Raw genomic sequence first — 23,481 nt, forward strand, 5'->3', positions numbered from 1 at the left:
ATTTCAGATGACAGGATCTTCGAGAGTGAAGGAATGGAGTCCTAAAACAAAGCGGGCTCTGTGGTTGGGTGGCTCTCATTGAAAATCACGGGAGGTCTTGAGCCCTTTTGACTGAAAGCACTATGTACTGCAGGGAAAGTTATTTATTGATTTCTGATGACAGGTTGGGTACTAGGCAGCATGGGACATGCAATCTCCCACCACAGCGCGCATTCACTCAAATCCACGCACACACACAGAGTAAATCGAACATTTATTATATTTGTCATTAATGTATTCAAGAGAGGAGAAATATTCTGACAGGACTTTTTGAAGAAAAAAAGTGACTTGAGAGGTTCCAATGTTAAAATGCGCTTCAAAGAGCCACAAGCTGCACTCAAGCAGCTCTGAGCACGGAGGGCCAGTCCTCACGAGGAGAGGCTCATTAAAAGCAGACCCGCAGCAGAGAACAAGCAGCGCAGGACGGCCAGTCAACTCCACACAGACAACCCTGGGCTCATGGGCTACTGTGCTAGAAGCCTCCACAATCCGAGTCCCAATTTGAGCTTCATGATGGGTCTCTCTCACTGCATATCATTTACAGACGTCACATGCGGCACTACATCAGATCTCAGCTTACTCTCCCTCCACACGCCTGAAGGTCACGCATGTCAAGAGGAGGGTTGTAAATAAATAATGAAATACATCACTAAAGCCCGGCCTGTGATCTTCCCCAGCGTTCAAGAAAAGAGAGTCAAATCTGATAGCACTGGGCACTGTTGGCTTTCTTCAAATTTCAAACGCTGCAGGATTTTTGTCTCTTTTTTTTTGAAGATAATCCCGAGCTTTAAAGGCACCGAGAGTTGACAGGCACCTGAGGCCTCATTGTGGGAGCTTGTCATTAGGGCTTGGCATTTGCACTGAGCACACAGTTGGACACCCCAGGGCTGGGAGCTCCTATCTTACTCTGTCAGTGTGTGTGTGTGTATGTGTGTGTGTGTGTGGTGTGTGTGAAAAGATGGCAGCAGTGCAGTTGCTCCCATGCCCTTATGCCAGGCACCTTCACCATGTCCAGCTCCAGACACAGAGTCTATCACACAGCAGTGGAGCTGACCCTCAGGTGTGTTGGGTACTAGATGATGGCGCCAGGAAAATCTTTCTGTATTGTTGGAAAGTCGAACTTGCATCTGAAGCGAAGCTTGTCCAGTCATATGCTGCCAATTGCGTCAATGCTGCATTGAGAAACCTAATGTCTAAGATACTGTTTTGACAGATTCTGCTCTGCATAATGCACACTTAATTCTTCACAAAGCAAAACAATTATGTTTGGCGTTGAGTGTCTAATATGCAGAAACAGTTTAAGGTGCAACTGCAACCTCATGTGCTGCTGAGGAGTGGATCAAAGTAATAGAAATTATGTGAAAATATTAACAGATAAAACATGAAAACATGCTCAAACAAGTTTCCTGCCGTGGAGGTCATCAATCATTTTCAAATATGGGAAACAGTTTACATATCCTCAGCCAAGGTATGTAGTATCATTTAAGCAATAAATAAAAACAATGGCTGAAGAAGCTTGTTAGTGATAGAACTAAATATGCCATGAAGTCACGGGTACCTACTTCCCCATTACACCCGCGTAGTGCAGGCATTGTGGTGTGAGATCAGCCAGATGAGTCAGTCTGCTTTACTATCTTAACAGAGATCCACAGGAGGCAGAGATGAAAGGCTGGGTTGGAGTGGGTCACCCCCTTCAATAGACAACGTCCTCTACGACATGCAACAAAATCTGAGTAAAGCATCGTAGTCAAGGGAAAGGGACTCCCATTCTGAACACGACATTCAGAAAACAAACTATTTCCTTTCAGTCCTGATTTCACCTGAACTAAAACAGCCCACAAATAAAAAAAAAATGTGTGCAGTTTTTTGCTTTAAACACCATAAAAGACTTATGAATACAAACATTCATACATATATAGATTTAGTGGTTTCCAACATTCGACATGATTGCTTCATTTTATATCTGTTAAAGCATAACCACTTCTTCCGAAATGTAAACAAAATGTTAATGACCACTAGCCAAAAAAACTGAACCAGGGGGGATGATAAATTGTTTCCACTGCGATTAAGGTCAACTGAAATACCCAAACATAAATTATCAAAACCACAGCCCATTTCTGATGCCTTACAGTATATAAATGTGCAAGAAACAGACCAGATATATATTTCCAAACCTTTAAGTATGTCAAGTAATGAAAATAAATAAATCAACCGCTGGCAGTTTACTGGAAAATTCACAGGCACTTGGAACCTTGGGGTGGGCAATGGGCATAGTGAAATAAATGCCTGTGCCACGATGAGTGAGACAGATGAACTGCAGAGTGGAGGTGAGGAGGGGGAGGCCTGCAGCTCCACAGCCACCACACACACCTGGCTCACACACACACAACCACCACACACACCCGGCTCACACACACACCCAGCTCACACACACGCTCCCAGCTCACACACACACTCCCAGCTCACACACACAACCACCACATACACCCAGCTCACACCCACACCCAGCTCACACACACACCCACCACACACACCCAGAGGAGGTGGACGCTGCAGGAGCTCCAGTAGTTTCTCTCCACGCTGAGGGAAGGACTGGCTGCACTAAAACAACAAAAACAGCAAAAAGATGATCCTCAGGCAAGACTCATCAAAACAACCTTCTACAAACCCAGTGTGTGGAAAATGAGTTTTTCACTCAAATATTTTCATTCACTTTATAGTAAATGCTTAAGGGAACAGGTATTGTGTTTGGCCAATATAGCTGTCAATACTTCATTTCTAGGCACCAGTCTCTCTTGGAGAAGAACATTTTTTTTACGTTGTTAAATCCTTCACATCACGTCCTGACTGACACCCAATTACAATCTCTTCAATCATGGCAAGTTCAAAAATGAAAATGAAGGCTCACTGAATATACTGTAGGACTTCATTACCCTAGTCATTACACTACTGAAACCTTTCTATTTCTAAAACATGACCTGTCAAACAGCTTCAGTCAAACAAGGCGCCATGGTACATCAGGAATAATTAACATGCTTTAAGACATTTCCACTTCTTTCGTCAGCACAATGCTTTTGTAATGAATGTAGATGTGCAGATAAACCTGCATGTTCTTACTCCACAGTCCTTACATAGCATGTTGATTTCCCCCTGGTTTCTGTAGGAGATGGTCTACTACAACATAAAGGGATACAATGGGACTTAAAGCAGGTGCACACATGCTGAGGTCTAAGTATGGAACTCCACTCCATCTGCCAGCTCCACATCTGTGTGTATGTGTGTGTGTCTGTGTGTGTGTGTGTGTACCGTCCGCGTGTGTGAGTATCTCACAGTGAGATATGCTATAATGAGAATTATTCAACAAAAGTGAAGGGCTCAACACCTTTAATCTATTCAACCTCCCCTGGCATTCATCATTTTGTTAAATGAGGGGAAGGCTGAATTGACAAAGCTGTGAAGGCAGTGAAAGATGAACACGAGCAGTAATCCATCTTCTGTTCTGACTTCAGTATGCCTATGGTCAGTGTGCCTGTGCACTCTCACCAAAGATTTCCTTAGATGGTTACACACAAACTGAAAGCAAAGGACGTATGCTGACAGATGTTGCTTTCCAGTAAATAGGAGATTCCAGGAGAGATAGGGGCAATTGTCTGCATCTCATTTAAAGTCAAAAATAAATTAAAACCAAAGTAGTTTGAACTGGATTACGGTTTAACATTTGAAGCTGAAAATAAATCTGTTGCCTGTGATGTTTGGCACTCTTTCGGTCTGTGTCCAAACACTCAAGATTTATGGAAATATAAACTTGACGTGGAAAGAGAGGCAAGTTTCTCTTGAAGGCTTTAATTAGCACAGGGCCTATGAAAAATAAATACAAAACACACACACGTAAACACATGATTGGGATAGGACAAGGCCACAGGACCTACAGCAAATTGTAGCGACAGCAGTTGTGGAAAATTGTCAATGCCTCAAAGAAATTTCAGTTAATATTGTTACAACAAAGTTTTAAAAAACATTTACAAACATAACTTAATGCCATATGTCTTCATAATGTTAAGATGCAAAGACTGGGCCATGTGACTGAAAGGAAAAGAAATCTCCCAAGATCAGTGCCAGAACAAGCTGGGGGAAAGGCTGCAAGTCTACGGCCGTGTCAACATGCCCAGATTGAAGAGGATGGAGCTGAGATTGATGCGCAGAAAGGTGTGCAATGGGTCAACAGTTCTGTACTTCTCTTGCAGCACGAGGTGGAGTGAGAATGCCTCAAACAGCCGCTTGTTTTTCCTGCAAAATGACAGAGGAGTTTTACTCTCTTGTGCCGTGTTGCTGCGCAAGTGCACGATTACATACCACTTAAAAAAGAAAATAAATAAACAAGAGAAACAATTGGTCACATTCCTCAGAGCTGATCGCATGCATTATGGTCTACTGGCGCATGACTTTTAGTTTATCCCTCGGATGAAACACAAGACAGCGCTGGAGCAGAACAACCCACCAGATGGACTGAGAGGAAGCAAACTGGAGTTTTTTTTTTCTTTCTCTCTCTCACTTTAGTCATTGCAGATCCAAAAACTCTGCTGTGATCTTTGCTAATGATGGCTAACAAAGGGTCTGAGAACAACACAGCTAATAGATCAGCGCATTTCCTTTTTACCAAACCTACTATGACTACAGTAAATCAATTCGCATTGGTCTAATTGGCAGTTTAAGGAAAACATTAGGCACATAATGAATGCAGTGTGCCATTTGCTGGTGGTATGCGAGGCCTGCGTGCAGTGCGGCCCAGGAGGCCGCTGTGTGAGGGGAGCAGCGCTCACCTGATGGCCGAGAGTCTCTGCAGCAGCATGGTGACCTTCTCCAGCAGTGGCAGCTCCAGCCGAGGGTTGCGCAGCAGCAGCGATGCTGTGCGGAAGAAATCCTCAGTGCTGCAGGCCTCCAGGAACCGAGTCTGCATCCCTGACCGGAGCAAGAGGGAGGTGGGGTGAGGGCCCTGCAGAACTATTCCAGCAGGATTACAGCTACGAGAGCTTTACCATAGGCACTTTCAGGTGCCAATATGGTTATCTCCACATGCGAGGTTTAAGGTAATGGATGTTTTTTTTTTGTTGCTTAGAAATATAAATTGATTTAGGCCTACAGAAAATGAACTGTTAAGGCAATGTCAGAATTCAGTCATGCCTCCTCTGCGTCCCATACAGTGTGTTCTTTATGTCGGGCATTTCTGAGTGCATTTGCTTCAGTGAGCAGAAAATGAAAGCAAAACTACAAAGGTGACCATGCCTTCAGTGTCCATGCACCACGCCTCTGGAATAGTTTACCACATGACTTCAAATCAGCATCATCTGTGACTGTTTTTAAATCCTTACGTAAAAAACCCATCTCTACCGACTTGCATTCAACAGCCTTTGCGCCTGTGGGACCTGTGGATGTAGGTTGCAGTCATGAGCAATTTTGCAACAGTTGGAAACAATAGTGTTAGCCTAAATAGTATTAGTGAGGGAATGTCATCCACCTTGTTTATACTTCCATATTTTCATATTCTCAATAGTCAATTTTCTATATACTCAAAGTCTCTCTCTATATAAAATTAAATATGATTAACAGTGACACATGAACAAAGGTGTATTAGAAATGAGGTTTAAGATACACTTTCCTTCTCGTTGTCAGAGAAAATGTTAGATTCATTTTCAGTAGCTGTAAGGAATAACAAAACAAATACCTTTTCATCCATTAGTGCCTTTTTATACAAACTACCCACGAAAATGAATTAATTACAATCACCAAGAAGTGCCACAAATAACAAAAAAGACTTTTCAGTTATTGTACTGCAAAGTTGTACTTAGTCATTCATTTAATCTGTAATCAATGCTGATAATAAATAATACAATATAAAACAATAAATGAATCTCCTGAAGGCTTGTGAATATGAGCATCCAGTAAATGCCTGGTTTCCATATTCACCAAACGATACCAAACCCTGCTTTTAATTTGGATAGATAGGCAGCTTTAATCTCAGGGTAGCTAACTGAAACATGAAAACAGATGTTGATCAGATCCTTTCAGAGGACAAAAATAACTACACAATGACAGAATTCAAACAAGATTTCATCCTGACACAGTTAGGCTTGGCCTCCTCTAAGCGGGGCTCCATTTTGTCTGACTCTACCAATTCAATGAGAGGCCAAGAGGTCGAGGCAGTTCAGTACTGTGATGTTAAAGGTAGCCTCAGCGATTCAAAGCGATTTCTAACCCGTAACACTTTTTGTCACATCTCATCACAATCCAGTAGTTCTCCATTCTGTGAGTACACTGTAAAAAAAACACTCATTGGCTCCATGAATGGGAAAGAAACAAAGTGGAGCAAGCCTGTCCCTCGAACAGAACAGCTGCAAGCAAACATAACAACCAAATTGTTTCAGCCAATCACCGAAAGGAGGGGACGGGAGTGTAGGGAAAAGGGAAATGGAATAGGAATTTTGGGAATGGGTGAATTGGTGAGTTCACTCTCTGGTGTTTTGTTGATGTTTGGTTCAAATTTCAACAAATGCAGTGTTTCCCATACATTGACTTATTTGTGGCGGCCCACCACAATATCACCACTGACCACCACACAATGATTTTCCATGCTGTACTATTTAAATTGGATGGAATTCATTCATTGTAGAGCTATGTGTACCTTTGCACAGCCCCTCCTTGTCTCTCAACAAACCTACCTGCATGTTTAAAGAAAACATTAACAATCCTGCAATTGTTGGCATAAAAGTCGACTGGCTAAATTGTGCTTAAATTTGCATCACAACCATTGCATTCTGCAAACCTACCACCACAAATGGAATTCAATTATGTGGGAAACACTGAAATGTGATGCCATCCAGCTTCGCTGACAGTACAGTACTTTCAAGGGTCCAGGTCATTATGCTATTTGTCCATCGTCCCTTCCTTCCTTCCTCCTGTCCTAACCCCTCCTTCAAATTCATTTTGTGAAGGAAATGAGGAAGGAATGTAAGGAGGATGTTGGAATCAAAGAGAGACAGATATGAGAAGTGAGATGTCCTGCTCATTTTTATAAGAGACGTCAATTAGGCTAGAATAAACAGACCAGACACAAATGGCAGAGAATTTTGACTTACCAGAAAATTGATACACCAAAGCCTAAAAATATCATATGAACATTGAGTATTCCCACTGAATTGACCCTGATAATGAGGTAATACTTATAGTAATTTATTGTCGCTAATAAATTGCTACAAAATTGTTTTAAACTGAAAGTTGACAGAGGTGCAGGAATGAGAGAGAACATTTCACAGCTTGGTCCAACGATGGCACATTCCGACTAAAAACGCTTCCCCGTAGGATGCACCTCTGCTTCCTCGCGTAGCGGCCCTTTCTCCTCTCTCCTCACCTCCTCTGGTAGCAATTAGACAAATGAGACACCCTCGATGATGTTGAGCTTTGAACGATTTGCGAGGCACGAGCTGGAGGAGGATTGCTGGATTGCTGGAGGTTTGCTTGTTTATAAATCAGTAAATGGAGCAGGACCTAAATACATGCTTCAGCAGTACACACCTTCTCATCCTCTCAGGTCCCAGGTGAAAAACCTGTTAGTAAAACCTACTGTTAGAACTAAACATGGTGAAGCAGCTTTTAGCTGCTATGCGGCTCAGCTCTGGAACCAACTTTCGGATGACATCAAAAAGGCCCCAACTGTAGCCAGTTTTAAAGGTGCCATGTGTAATGTCTGCCAAAAAATCAATTCATACTCCACATTCTATAAAAGATGGGGCAGTATACCTCCAGAAAGTGAGTAACCCTAGAGTAACAACCGAGACACGTGTATTGCAGTTTGGCTGGCAGTTATGTTACCTGCATACTGCCTCCCATGGCCGAAACTGGTATTATGACACTTGTCGGCCTGTGGCTAGTAATTTAGCATGCTAAATCAGGTTGATAGGTCTTCAGCACTATACCTTGTCTTTTTTTTAATGACATCATCGCCCTTATTTCTTCTCATTCTTTTGATGCGTGTAGCTCATTTTTTGGATATTTTTACCTCAATTCTTACACATGGCACCTTTAAATCTAGACTTAAGACCCAACTGTTCTCAGATGCTTTCTGCTAACTGCACTGAATTACAAATTCTAAATCTGCCTTGATAATTATTCTACCTTGTCTTTTATTGCTTTTTTACTACTTTACTACTATTACTTTTTTGCTTATTAATTATTATTTATTTTTAAATGATTTTACCTTGTGTGTTTTATTTTTTATATATAATTATATTATATTTATTTTTAATATGATCTTTACCTTTTGAACTATTCTTTGACTAAGCCCTTCTATGCTTTTATTTGTTATTATTGTATGGTTTTGTTTATGTAAAGCACATTGAATGACCTCGAATGAAATGCACTATATAAATAAACTTGACTTGACTTGAAGAGAGAGGACACATGCAAATAGCGTAATGACCTGAACACTGGAGTCCCTGTGCTCAATATCTGTGTGCACACTGATTTCCCCCACCTGCCAACCTCAATGACTGGATGTGCCAACCAACTATGGAAGCACAAACCAATCCAATAAATTAGAACTTAATCGAGCATGCTAGTGAAACTCCACAAGAAACTCCAAAAATGCTTCAACGGTGGGGTCCTTGGAGGCTCCCTGTCTACCTGGCCCACAGCCCACTGCTGTACAGACGCCAGTGACACACCACAGCCACCACAGCCTCCGCTGCCTGCAATCTCCGGTGTTGTGGTCTGGAGGCTGAAGTGTAAGCGTGTTCTCTGAACATGTGCTCCCCTCGGACACGCATGTGGTCCTCACACATGTGGCTCCCTCACATCTTCACAGGTGAGTCTCAGAGGAGGGGGTGGGGGTCTGAGAACTTCAAACGCTGTCCATCCGTTGCTGAATGCACTTTGTCCGTGTTGATTTAAGGGCCTCGTTCTTTTTGAGTGGCTCCTCTCAGTGGGCCCCTGTGCCGAGGCAAGACACATGGAGTGGATTAAGTGCAGCGTGAGAGTCACTGAGGGCGCCCCAGTGCTGCAGACACGAGACGCTGTGCAGGGCCCACGTCGGACAGCCCCGCCGAGATGACCTTCAGGTGTGAACTCCCCCCGGCCCCCCCCCCCCGCCACAAGTCACCGCCGCTCTGCTTCAGCTGCCTTTCCCCCCAGAGAGCCCTAATCACTCCATCCACAAAGCGCTTTAATTGCCCAGCCTCGTCTCCTGCATTCTCCCCCCTCATCCATAAATCACTAGTAGGTGCCTGAGCCTCCTGCTCCCCTGAGCAGTCAGGGTCTCTGCGTCTCCGGGCTCTGCACACCGTCAGCGCCCAGCAGCGGTTCTGCCCGCTGTGCTAATTAGCAGCTTTTAATGACTATTAAGTGCGCTACTGCCAGTGTTTAAAAGCCAATCGTTACAAGCTGCACCTCAGGAAAGGAACCCGTTTCCTCCATCTCCCCCTCACTCCCACTGACACCAACCGGACATGTCTTAGACATCTGATAGAGTGCAGTGAGCAAAGAGCTTTTATCTTAACTTACAGAAGGGAACAGAGCAGGGCAAATAATCAAGACTCAAAAAGGTCCTGAAAAATTAAATTACCAAGGCCAGACTGGTACTGGGCTTTTTTTGTGGCCAGTTTGAGCCTGAGTGCGGTTTCCCCTCCAAATCTTTGGTGAATTTACGCTCTGTTGGGAGGCAGCAAGCATGTGTGGATGGAGACGCTTGGCCGAGACACACTTCTGTGCACAGCATTCCAGCAGACCCCGTGGCTCTCCCCTGCCGCCATCATCATCCGCACACTACAACTCTTTAATCATAGATTCATACGAGGGTGCCCTGCAGATCTGAGTGTGTGTGGGCACAGAGTCCATTACTGATGTGCATCTCTTGAGGGTTGGAAGCTTTGAAAAACAATCACGGGCTAGAGAAATGTGATCCTCTGACAGTGTTCAATGTAAGCAGGGATCAGCAGATGACTTCCTGCAATGGAAGAAGAGTGGCAGCCCCATGGCTTTACCTTTCAGTCAGATGCATCTAATGCTGCCAACCACAAATGACAGCTAAACCAAACAACACGCCATCCAAACTGAAATTGGCCATTAATGTCAGATCTACAATATAAATACTTGTGCCTTTTACTGTAGAGGCAATTACTGGGTGTACACAAATCTACTGCCACTCCTAAACAAGACAGTAATGGAAAGAGAAGAGAGATGACCGGACATTTACCATGACACGGAATTAGGGTATAAGGAGATATAAGGCATGGCCAAGGAGTTTGTGGGAGGTTTAATGTTCATTATCTCCAATTGTTTAGTCTCTTTTCAGTCTTCTCTGTTCACAGGGCGTGTTTCAGTATGAAGTAAAAGGATAAACAAGGACATAAAATTGAAAGGAGATGTGTCTGCATGTGGAAAAGTAACTACCAGTGAATTAATCTGAATGGAAATGCCACAGCACTCAGTGGTTACACTACCACAAACCAAAGCAGAGACACAAATGTAAACATACACAACCGAGACAGGCGCTGCAGAGCCCTGGGTGAATGCCTATTCATTATTGCCTATTTCCACTTAACATGTAATCAAAACAAGATAAGACAAATGTGTTAGTCCTTCTACTGTATTTTCTTGAATGGCAGTAAGCACTCACCGCCTATAACTAGACAGCTATTATCATATTGAACAAAATTCTTCATGTTCAGTAGAAGAGTTGAAAGACTTTTATAAGAATTCATGGTTATTTAACTGTTCATCACATCTTTCGTGTCTAAATTTGTGTGTGGATATGTGCACATTTGTGTTGGTGCAACTGCAGAAACTTACAGGACTCTCCACACATGAGCATGAGAATGTCCAGCGCAGAGGCCAGCAGGCCGGGGCTTCCCCCCCTGAGGAGCGCCGAGACCACGGGCAGGGCCTGGTAGTGCAGGAACAGAGCCTGGCCCTCCTCAGTCCTCAGCTCCACCAGCAGAGCCTCCAGAGCCTGCGCCAGCGTGTCCACTGACACACCAAACGCAAAGCCAAGGGGTCATGTGGGAGAGAAAGAGAAAGAGAGAGAGAGAGATTAAGTGAGAGGTCTGGCAATAAGCCATGGGTCCAGGTCAAGCACGGACTGAACTTTCTGTGAGAATGTGTGAATGATAGATAGATAGAGAGAGAGAGAGAGAGAGAGAGCGTGAGAGAGTGAGTGAGAAAGAAAGAAAGAAAGAAAGAAAGAAAGAAAGAAAGAGAGAGCACAGCATGTTTCATATGACAAGATTGTTTCCTGCTTTCTAGCACTAGAATGTGTGAACACTGGCAGCAGGCACTTCACCTTTGAGTGAGTGGGAGGGAATCTGCACCTTTCACATGATGGGAATAGTTAAGCTTCCAGCACTCCACAAACCACATCTTCAGATATGGCTTACCAGAGCATTTAAAGTCACGCTGGTTTTCTTTTGTGCCACAAAACAAAAGTGATTACAATTGCTTGACACTCAATAAGTGCAAAACTGAGTGAGTGATATATTCTGTTCTACCATGCCTCTAGCACCCTACAGACAAAAAAAAGACTATGAATTCTGAGGGTCCTGATGCTTCCCACATGGGACCCAAATGTCTGTGAGCTCAATGATTTATCGAACCCTGCCAGCACCATAAGATTCTGCTCATGATTCACCTAACCCAGCCAGCACCATAAGATTCTGCTCATGATTTTAGGAACAGCAATTTTCCCTGTATAAAATGGTGGCCATTAAATGTGATATAGAGGATTAAAGAGAACATTATATTAACTAGGGCGGGACTCCATCCACTACTGTTGCAACTTTTGTGTATGTAAATGAGTATGTATGTGTGCGTTTCCTTTTATGTGTGCTTCTGTGTGTGTGTGTGTGTGTGTGTTTGGGGGGGTTCTGCTTGCCTGCATACGTGTGTGTTTTATGTGTGTGTATTTGCTTTTGAGTGGGTGTGTGGGGGTAATGGGGTGTGTGTGTGTGTTTATGTGTGTGTGCACGTGTGCCTGCATGTGTGTGTTTTTATGTGTGTGTGTGCACGTGTTTATGTGTGTGTGTGTCTGTGCTTGTGTGTACAGTATGTGTGTGTATGTATCTGTGTTTGCGTGTGTTCATGAGTGTGTGTGTGTGTGTATTTGCTTTTGAGTGGGTGTGTGGGAGTAATGGGGTGTGTGTGTGTGTTTATGTGTGTGTTTTTATGTGTGTGTGTGTGTCTGTCTGTGCTTGTGCTTGTGTGTGTGCGCTTATGTGTGTGTCTGTGTGTGTATGTATCTGTGTTTGCGCGTTCATGAGTGCGTGTGTGTGTGAATGCGTAGTTTAAAGTCACTAAATGTACACATATAGTAATTTATTGTATGGTCCCCCATGAACGGAATTCCACGAAACGTCCCATGCCAGAAGGTGTCATAATGATCCTACACTTCAAATGCTGTTCAGTTTTGAACCGGTCAGCCAAAGATACCAGCAATTACAATGCCTCGTTTCTGCTTTTTCATTTTGAACTAGGTGGCGCTACAGTACATCAAATGAGTGGATATGGGATGGGTTGACATGGCCCCTGGATGAAAAAAATGGTCATCCTAGGCCCTAAGGTTCTCTAGATATTTGCAAAAAACTGTGCCCGGCCATCTAGAGGCCAGTTGGTGTACAGTCACTAAATTTACACATAGAATTATTTATTGTATTGTATTCCCCATGAATGGAATTCTACGAAACTTGGCATGCATTCAGAGGGTGTCAGAATGATCCTATACCTCCAATTGTTACATGTGATTACACCTGATTTTTGCTTTTTTATTTTTAACTAGGTGGCACTATACATCAAATGAGTAATGAGATGGGTTGACATGGCCCCTTGAGACCAACATACTAAAAAAATGTGGTCTTCTTAGGCCCTATAGTTCTCAAAATATTCACAGAAAACTGTGTTCACCCTACCCTCCTTTCGGGGGGTCCAGTCCGTCAATAGTTCCTTGTCATCCTTGTGGGGCTACATGCCCAAGAAGTTTCGTAAATCCCGGTCTTTCAGTGTCCCGGGAATCGTTGACACAAAATTACTAAAAAAAAATGAATTAAAAAAAATCCGGAAGAAAAAAAACTCTGACTAAACCTATATGACCGCTGCTTCGCTGCACGGCGGTCATAATTATCCACAATAGGATTTTCTGTCAATCTAAAGTATGGGTGAGCCAGAAAGGCAAGTGAAATCCATTAGAAAGTTATGTACTTGAGTGGCAGGACTGGACTTCAGATCAAAGGTTTTGTGGATAAAACTGTACAGAGTATTGCAGCATGGTTTGCCATTGTTGACAAGAATGTTCTGAAATTATAGGGGGAAAAAAAATTAGGCTGGAGGCTGACAAAAGTTTCGGCAAATTCAGAGCTCCTCGACTCTAGGCTGCAACTCTCTTGAAATGACTGGAAAACCACAACATTGCCATCTGCTGTAGATGTCTGCATAGCACATCTGGTCTTGGGGGTCAAGACGGTGAAACATACCTTTACTGATTTGTTTACATAACTACTCCAAAATATAGCAGTCAAGTGAGCATTGAGACATTATTACATGAAAATACATGCCATGAATATATTTAACCTATACTTCTAATGTACAGAGATATGTTTTATTACAACCCCAAATCCAAAAAAGTTGGGACGATTGTAATAATCTGCAAACTAAAAACTCATATTTAGTTGCAAAAATGACACATGACAAATTTGACTATTTCATGGAAAATATATGTTAATTTTGAATTTGATACCAGCAACATGTTTTAAAAAAAATTGGGACGGGGTAACAAAAGGCTGGAAAAGTTGTGTAATGATAAAGAAAACAAAAAGGAGGAATGTTTCACAACTAATTTGGGTAACTGGCAACACGATTGGGTATGAAAAACAGCATCCCAGAAAGGGCAGGGTCCTCTTAGAAGTAAAGAAGTAAAGACGGGTATTCATCATCACTCTGTGTACACAAATGATGTCATTGTAATGTTTCTTAACATGAAATTGTGAAGCATTTGGGGAGTTCATCATCTACAGGACATAATTATATCATTAAAACATTCAGAGAATCCAGAGAAATCTTTGCAAGGGAGAGAGCTGAAAGACAAATTGGATGGCGGTGGTCTTTTGGACCTCCAGACCCGTTTCCAGACCTCTCATTGTATGTAATGAGACAACATTTCATTCTCCTCAGTTCTTAAACATTAATAGAATTTTGTTAAATAAAGAGGTGACTTTTTTGCTGACATCAAATTCAAAATGAGCATATATTTTCCATGAAATAGTCCAAATGATCATTTTCAACATTTGACATGTTGTCTATGTCCCTTTTGCTGCTAAATATGGGTTTATGAGATTTGTATATTGTCACATTCTGTTTTTATTTGCATTTTACACAACATCCCAACTTTTTCTGATTTGGGGTCTTTCCAAATTTATTTGTGTTTTGATACAACCTTTCAACTTCATTTTTTAACAAAATGTTTCAAACGCATGCCCTTATTATGAGACAACTTTTATTTTACTTTTGACTTACTATTCCTCGACAAATATAAATTATCATGATAATAAACAAGCAAAAAGCTTTGATGGCAATGACAAAAGCCTGGATTTGTAGTTATTTTAATTATCTGACTAGTTAATTACCGGTATTTAATACATTGAATTAGTCAGTTACTGCAGAAAAAGATTAGCGAAAATGCTCTTTTTTATATACGCATTTTATATTTCAGTAATAAAAAATAAAATTCATCATTATACTTTTAAGATATGAATGTCCAAACATGGCCTCCAAGATAAGGCCTTTGAGAGAGTGTAAACAATCAAGGGCAAAAAGACTATGAAAACAATAGAATTGATCAAAAATATTTTACAGGTTTTAGTTATGGAACCTAAACATTGTGTAGACTTTGAGGAGTCGGTGCTGCAACCATTTTCTTGGATTTTGTCTGATTTGACACGGAATGACTCATTTAGAAAAACTAGTCCATGCCTTCATATCCTGCAGGGTTGATTATTGCAATGCTCTCCTCACCCTCCTCCCCTTAAAACAAAAGTTGAAAGAGTAGGGGATGGAGTAGGAGATGGAGATAAATTGACAAGCGTGATTTATTTTTGCGGAGAGAATGTGCAGGACTGAGCGGTGGTCATATTTCGTACCACTTTGCGGTATATCTAGTTTATTACATTTCTGTGAAAGTTATTTCATGGAAGGCATTCAATGACATACACATATGAGCCAACTAGCTAGTTAACTAGATGCAATTTATCCCGAGGGAATGAAGGAAGACCCATGCATACAGTGCATACAGAAAGTTTTCAGACCATTTCAATTTTTCCACATTTTGTTATGTTTCAGACTCATCTTAAAATGGAATGAAAATATATTAAAAATTAAAGACTGACATATTTCAGTTCATTTATATAAGTATTCAGACCCTTTGGTATGGCACTTGCAGTTGAGCTCTGGTGCATCCTACTTCAATCAAGTTGTAGAAGCATCTCAAGGACTATTGAGAGTCCACCTGTGGCTAAATTAATTAATTGGACATTATTAGGAATGGCACACACCTGTCTATATAAGGTCTCACAGTTGATGATGTATGTCAGAGTAAAAATCAAGCCACAAGGTTGAGAAAATTGTCTATAGACCTGCGAGAGAGGACTATGTCAAGACACAGATCTAGGGAAGGATACAAGAACATTTCTGCAGCATTGAAAGGGCCCAAAAGCACAGTACCCTCCATCAGACTTCCTAGATCTAGCCGCCCACCCAAACCTAAAGGTCACTATGAAATCCAGAGTTTCTTTCTGAAGATGGAAGAACCTTACAGAAGGACAACCATCAGTGCAGCACACCACCGATCAGGTCTTTATGATGAGTGGCCCGTCGGAAACCATTCCTCACTAAAAGGCACATGACTGCCCACTGGAAGTTTGCAAAAAAGTACCTGAACTCTCAGACCATGAGAAACAAAATCCTGGTGTGGACTAACTATGATTTGACTATTTGGCCACAATTCCCTACGGCGTGTGTGGAGGAAACCAGGCACTGAGCTGCACTGATGGTTGTCCTTTTGTAAGGTTCTTATATAGACCTTATACTTATAGACATGTGTGCCTTTCCTAATAATGTCAAATGAATTAATTTAGGCACAGGTGGACTCGAATCAAGTTGTAGAAGCATCTCAAGGACCACTGATAGAAGTAAGATCAGGGTTCCTACACATTTTCCATTTCAAAATTTCATACTTTTTCCATACTCAAATTTTCAAACTTCTCGGTACATCTTTCTGTCCATATTCTAGACATTGTCAATGGAGCGTTCTACTAGCATTGTGAAGAGCTGTATAATAATGTTTATTATTAACTTGGTAGGCAGATACTTTTTGTTCGGGGAAGTGCTGTGTTGGAAGGTGCACTCACATTTTTAGTTCTCTGTAGATACAAGCATAGCCTACATATGTTGGAGACTAGTGCACTGCTGGCAGAGGCCTCAGAAATCACCGTAAACAATATTATTTGTTTGCAATAACAGTTTATCAGATAATGCAGTATCCATGTCTTGGTATCTTTTACAAAATCAAAAAAGTCTACCAGTGTTTTAGCCGAAAATAGCAGAGCTACGCAAACAAACCAGTGCACAATGGTGTAGGGCACTTGGATAGAACAGGGGTTCTCGATTTGGTTTTGGTACCAGGGTCCCCTTGTGGGAGAGATTTTTTTCTGAGGACCCCCATTCAATTGTATCTTGATGATGTGGACTGACAGTTAAGCTACACAACAGTAGGAATGGTTCATTATAACCTGAGTGAAGTGATTAGTACTGTAGATGCAATAGTCTGGAAACACAAATATTTCTCCATACCCTTGTTTCTTTTTTTTCATACTTATCCAGACCTGGAAATTACTAAAAATCAAATTCCATACTTTTCAGGTTTTCCATACTGTGTAGGAACCCTGTAGGATGCATCAGAGCCCATCCAGGAACTTTGAATTTGCCACACGTCCCCGCCCCCTTTTCAGGGATAGCAGACCACTTGGATTGAATCAAAATCTATGGAGCTGCATGGACGTGGGGAGTGAAAAGGGCTTACACTTATTAAATATTTGAGCAAAAGTGAATAAAAAGCACAAAATAACATTGCTGTGAGTTATTTGTGTGTCTGTGGGATTTAGGCGACCATTACATTCCTATTTTTTTGCTCTTTCCAGTTTATTAACAGGAGTGTCACAAATGAGCTACCGTCGAGTAACTGTTAAACTAGATTTGGCAAGCTTAACTTTAATGTTTAATTGACATTATGACACGTAAAGTCACACCTTAATTTTATGAAATACGTATGTATTTCCTACAACAAGGTGAGATAATTGGCTGTTATACTCAAGTTCTACAGTTAGCAAGCTTATGGTTTTACATTGGAGCGTATGGTTGTTTTAAGTGTTAGCTACGAGCTAAATTCATCCTCAACACTGGGGTTTTGGAAGCAAATTAGGTTGTTAATGTACATAGTTCGGCATGAGTCAGTTACATATTTCTTCATAACCGTTGTGTTAGTAAAAGGATTGAATGTCCTGTGAATTAATGACCAGATGTCATGTGGGACTGCTAGCTGTCTCTCTCATTGGAATCAATGATATGATGCTAGCTCGCTTTCCCCAAAAAAGGGGCGTGGTGCAGATCAATTTCTCTGTATGACAATATGCCAGTTATGCATATTGCAATTGTCACAACTAGGGCTGTCAAGCTATTAAAAAAAATAATCGAATTAGTTATATACTCTGTGAATAATTCATCTAAATTAATCACATGCATCCATTTTTGCTATGAACATATTTAAAAAAAAAAAAAGAATTGGCAGATGAATCAATGAAGAGCCAAACCAACATTATAGACTTTAAAGTTCAACATCTCTCTCTTTTATTATAATTTTTACTTTGACGCAAGCATCAACGTAATGCCTGGTGTCAGATTTTTAGCATGATGAATGCAAATGACTGAAGTTTCCACTCACTGTCAATGACATGTGCAGTGCCCAACACCAAGGTAATGTGTGGTATACCGCTCATTATTTGTCCTTTTTTTGGCCATTCAAACAGGTTATACATTTTTATTCACATAATTACTAAGTTGTTGCCTTTTCTATTCAGTAGGTAGCAGTCTAAGATAAGAAATAGCAGTTAAAATAGTTGAGTAGAAAAAGATGAAACTAAACAGTAGGAAAAAACGAGACAAAGAGCGGAAATGTAATGTGAAGTTATTAGAATGAAAATAGATGTAACCACCTTCAATATGCTTGTGAATACATTTTGTTTCAAGTGTGCAACAAATGTAGTCGGTTTAGCAGGGGGAGTTTGTCAGTTAGTTAGTTAGTCGGTCATAGGGTAGGCTAAGTAAACAATACTTTTGTAAAGTTAACTTTGACAAGGCTGGTGGCTAGCATTATTATCATCAAGAGGTGTTCTAACTTGTACCTCTGGATTGCTTTGCATTGAAGTGATACTTCAGACTTGACAAACTCCTTTGGTAGGCAACGGAAATTCCTTACTTTTTAAATTCTAAAATGTGGAAAACTTGAAAAGGTCTGAAAACTTTCTGTATGCACTGTATACCCCACTCTGATATCCAGCCATTCTGACAGGCTTATTCAATATGGTTCAGCTGCTCAAGATCCAACAGCAATCAATAGAGGTGTCTACAGTTTCTATACGACATACAGCATTCAGAATTCTCGCAATAGTTTGAATTTGCTCAGCGAGCGACTCTGGCGATGAGTAATAATGCTCAGATATAGGCCAGAGGCGAGCTAAACAGATAACGTCAGCACTGCGACGTCGAAATCCGGAAACATTGGTCGTAGTGTTATCCAATTCCATGCAGTGATATTTTCAAATCCATGTTTGGTGCCGCCCCTTGAGTTGGGTCATTTTCATTACTCGTAGCCAGCCCCCTAATCTTTGGGATTTGGGTCTGGATTTCCAGGCTAGCTTTTATATGGTGCATATGCATTACAAATCATTCATTCTTCTTACCCTGAGAGATGGTTTTGAGGATGATCAGCGTTGACAGGAACCTTGTGTGAAGGCATGGGGTTTTGAACAGAGGACAGGGCCTGCTCTTGCTGGGAACACTTGGGTCCAGAGAGCCTTTGGTCATTTCCTCTCCTAATCTCCGCAAGGTGGAGGTCAATGGGGTCTGGTGGGAAAATGTGCAATACGTCGTACCTGATACTATGGACTACGGCCTTTTTGTAGTGCACAGCATGTGGCTTTACTAGTGAAAAGCCATTATGCTCTGAAACTTAAACACCATGCCATTATTAGAAGGCTTCCTCAGAGTTGTTAGGATACATGTAAGCTTTTCACAGCTAATAGTAACAAGAGACGATGTAACGTTAATGTAATTCAATGATTAAAGCAACACACTTAAAATAATTTCAACTTTTGAAGCGACAGATGACAAGCAAATCGTGTGAACAAATATATGGGAACTATGGGAACGTGGCTTTAGTCTCAGCACAGTGACAGCACCTGGGAACTCTGATCCAACTGCCTCAAAGACCAGTAGCTGACTTTAAGTAGGAGCAGCTGTAAGGGTGAGTGGGTCTCTGTAGCCTGTTGAAGTTGTTCGGTAAGCACTGGCAAAGTCTGTGAGGAAGAACAAATGAGAGGTTTAAGAGGATGGCAACCTGTATGCGTATCCACCAGACCATGAAATTAAATAAAATCCACCATCACAATCCAGGAAAACACTGTTCCATGCATATGGATGGGCAGAATAAAGCTAATGATATACTGTCTCAGGCTGAAAACAAAGGCCATCTATGACTGCAGCATGCCATGACATGAAGAGCCTCTGCACTCATTGTATCAGGTAAAATAGATGCTGGCAATCTTATCTCCACCATGTAGGGGAATATAATCCAGCAGACAAACCTTTGCACACCTCTCGTGGAGGGAAGTGGCCGAGGGAGGCATATCAAGTAGGAAAGGACTGCTCTTGCCATCCCCCTCAACAGTCTGGACCAGCTGGCTGTCCAAAACCCAGTCCAGAAGGAGGGCCAGAAGCTTCCCAGAGGTGCTGCTGCCCGGTATCTGCAGGAAGTGCAATTCAGAACAGCTCAGAACTGTTGTTGTCATTGGTGGTCCGTTAATTAGCAGATTTTTCTACATGTGGTTGCTGCCATGCCATGCCATGCCTTTCTCTGGCTTGATGGGGTGTGGTGTTCCTCAGAGGGAAAACAATTTGACTGACTGATGCAATATATCATAATTACAGAAAACACTGCTGATTGCAATAATTATCCTCACATGGACTCAGTTATCACGACCTCCTATTGAATTTCAGGCTAATTCTTTGTAATCAAATTACAAAATGTTACACAAAAAGAATATAGGATTGCTTTGTTAATCTATTGTACTGATAAAAAAGAAAATTATTACTATGGGTCTGCAAAAAGAGCCACTTACCTTTGCCAGTTTCACAGCAGGCACAGTTTTATCAGTTTTATCAGGTCTGGAGGGTTTCAGTTCAATTTTTGGACAAACATTTCCCTGTCCTTTATGTGCCACAGCATAGTCATACTTTCTCTATTGAAAACAACAGAGATTTGAGTGTGTCTGCCTCCCTCTCTGTATACTAACACACACACACACACACACCAAGAAATCACCTTTACATCTCAAGAAATCACCTTTACATCTCACCTGAAGGTTCTGTAGACGGGCTTGTACTTTCTTTAACTGGTCCTCTAATTTCTTTTTCTGTTCACCAAGATCTGTTAGCTACACACATACACATTGGTGTTTGACAACAAGCAGAGAGGGGAAAATAAAGGTTTTGGTGTGCACAAACACTTGATTAGAATGTATCAAAAGTATACATAATGAGTATTAACAATGAAGAGGTCACAAACAAACTGAACTCTGAAAGTTACCTGTTTTTTCATGGATTCATTTAAATCTTTGATGGTGACGAAGCTTGATTTGAGCCTCTTACTCTCTTTTGTCTTCTCTTTAAGAGCAAAGTTCAATTGCTCAAACTCTATTTGATGTTGCTGATGAAAATAAGTTATGGTAATTCAATGTTTACAACAAGCAGAAGAGAGGAGTAAATGAATGTACAACATATATTTCAGCCAGTGAATAAAGGAAACCCCCTGATCACAATAGGGGAAACAGAATTAAATTGTAGTAACAAAGGACATATTTAAGTAAAGTGCACATTTATTCTTGTCTTTGGTATGCGACCAAATTTATGAGAAAAGACAACCACAAATGGTGAAAACACAAATTGGCTATTTGGTGTGTGGAAAACATTCACATTGTCCACAGGCACAGGCATGTATTCAGCCACAAGCAATTACAACGGATCTAATGTTCACAGAATTCAGAGCTTCCAAAAACTTAGCTTAGGCTCTAAATTATTCCTTCTTAACATTATCAGTCTCCACAGTCACCAATGGTCTATTCAGCATGTGCATGTACATTTTTTTAAGGCACAACACTTCTACACTAATCTCTCCCAGACATTATACCACCCCTGAATTGCTAAACAAGATTTATCAAATAGGTCTGTTAATATTTCAAACATGTATTTAATCATAAATAGACTCAAATAATTCAACATTCAAAATGTACCTGTGCCATTACATAAACGTACTGCCAATCATGACAATTACTAATTATTCTGTCAATTTGTCAAATTACAAACAGTGCGTGAGAAGTAATGGGGAAGAATCCAAAACACGATTTCTATACTTGGCCTCTCAATGCACATCACTACACTTTCATGACCTTTATAAATGATAGACCCATGTGATCATTTACACAATACAGACCCTGGGCCTCCCCACCTGCTGTAGTGCATGGATGCGGCCATGCACCTCCCCCTGCACCCCGCACACATTGTGCAGGGTTTCTTGATGCTGCAGCAGCAGGTTCTCCCTCTGCTCCAGTTTCTGCTCTTGTTTCAGGAGCTTGGCAGCCCATTGCTGCTGATTAAGCCGCTCCACCTAAACAAAAACACACAATTCTATTGCTTGCTATATACATACACTCTTGAAAACAATTGTGTTCAGCTACCGTGTGTCAACAGCGGCTCGTGGCTAGAAAGAGAATGTACAATAAGTGACTATTTTATGTAAACAGTAGGGAAGTACTTTACTTGTAACTTTTCATAAATCTCCAATAGCTCTTGGTAGACATGTCCGAGACCTAATGCAGATGAGTGACTATATGGGGAGGGCTGTCTTTGACTTTTAGGTCTTTCGTCCAAATGCTCTGTCTCAGAGGGACTTGAAAATGCCCTAAAGTTGGAGGGTAGGGTCACATCTGAAGAAAACAGTTGAATTCTTAAATCGGAGTACATGTTATTGTATCTTATGCAAAGTAATATCATTCTGATAAATACAAATCACTAAAGAAGCTGCATACCGGTCTCTGTACACTGGATGTTGGGCTCTGACATGGAGTGAGTGCATTCAATATTCAAGACATCATCGCTTTCATCCAAACCGCGTTCACTGTCGAGCCTGAGAATGGAGGTGTGTGGTTGTTATGCTACACAATGCGATTTTGGCACAGCATAGACTATGGTTAGCTACATACTGACCGCAGTGGAAAATGTGTGACAGCTTTCAAGAGCTCTTGCAAATTTTTATTGTGGGATTTGATCTCGCGGTAGTAACAACGACTGGTTGGAGACTTCCACGCTTTCAGGAAAACGTGAAACAGAAATGGTTAACGTAACGTAAAAAGCAGTTTAATTTCGTAGGCCACAGACAACAAATCCAAACGTTAACACCTTATGCTATAATGCTTATCCCCCATTGCAGTGTTGCATTGTTTGCACTGCTTTGGAACAAAACGTTACATCAACTCACCCGTGTTCATAACTTTTTCGGCAACGTTATGTGTTGATTTGTGGTCTGTGGTTTCAGCAGCGTCAGTCTAAACAATAATATGAACATCATTAAGTCGCTATTCTCCGTTCTGTTAATTTACTAAATATCTCATTTCTAATTTAATATTCCAGGCTGTTGATAATTGCTTTCATTAGGCTGCCTAACTTTTGATAGCTTGCTAACGTTAGCCACCAACATCAACAGAAAATGCGTGTCAACAAGATTGTACCAAGTTAGTTAATACCAGTGGTGTCTTTTCAAGATACTTCTTCTTCAGTATTTCCACTTTGGCATCAATGTCGGATGACTGGTTCATATTGAAATGATTAACCGCGACGAAGCAGCTCCGCCAATCTTTGGCATTAGGTAGTGGTTGTTTTTAAACCGACCGCTTCAGTTGACTTTCACCCGGAAGCATGTTTATTAAACTTCCAGGTCACGAAGGATCATATTTAGAAGCTACCAGACATTCTCTGAAGCCACCAACAAAAACTGCATACAAATTAGTTGCTTGTATCATCTCCTAT

The 23,481-nt window shown here is 41.3% G+C and overlaps 1 protein-coding gene across 3 annotated transcripts; it reads right to left on the bottom strand.

Moving 5' to 3' along the window:
* Positions 1-3,862: 3,862 nt before the first annotated feature.
* LOC121703924 (coiled-coil domain-containing protein 138-like) lies at positions 3,863-23,363 on the bottom strand. Of its 3 annotated transcripts, XM_042084393.1 has the most exons (15): positions 23,199-23,363; positions 22,934-23,000; positions 22,663-22,762; positions 22,485-22,582; positions 22,216-22,382; positions 21,905-22,063; positions 20,987-21,106; positions 20,757-20,834; positions 20,520-20,639; positions 19,986-20,144; positions 19,581-19,697; positions 19,083-19,245; positions 10,879-11,055; positions 4,860-4,998; positions 3,863-4,326 (listed from the first exon to the last, which is right to left on the bottom strand). In XM_042084393.1, the coding sequence occupies exons 1-15, from the start codon at positions 23,268-23,270 to the stop codon at positions 4,185-4,187; spliced, it is 1,878 nt and encodes a 625-aa protein (XP_041940327.1). In that variant the 5' UTR covers positions 23,271-23,363; the 3' UTR covers positions 3,863-4,184. The 3 variants fall into 3 exon arrangements, with proteins under 3 accessions (XP_041940327.1, XP_041940329.1, XP_041940328.1); XM_042084395.1 differs by lacking the exons at positions 22,663-22,762; positions 22,934-23,000 and having other exon boundaries at positions 23,199-23,309; XM_042084394.1 differs by lacking the exons at positions 22,663-22,762; positions 23,199-23,363 and having other exon boundaries at positions 22,934-22,994.
* Between the last annotated feature and the right edge of the window lie 118 nt (positions 23,364-23,481).

This window comes from Alosa sapidissima, chromosome 2, assembly GCF_018492685.1.
Source record: "Alosa sapidissima isolate fAloSap1 chromosome 2, fAloSap1.pri, whole genome shotgun sequence".
NCBI lineage: Eukaryota > Metazoa > Chordata > Actinopteri > Clupeiformes > Clupeidae > Alosa > Alosa sapidissima.

Coding starts and splice junctions, on each gene's coding strand:
- LOC121703924 (XM_042084393.1), bottom strand. CDS start 23,270: ATGAACCAGTCATCCGACATTGATGCCAAAGTGGAAATACTGAAGAAG. Junction 22,583..22,662: donor GTCACACATTTTCCACTGCG/GTCAGTATGTAG, acceptor CTCCATTCTCAG/GCTCGACAGTGAACGCGGTT. Junction 21,107..21,904: donor GCATCCATGCACTACAGCAG/GTGGGGAGGCCC, acceptor TATTTTCATCAG/CAACATCAAATAGAGTTTGA.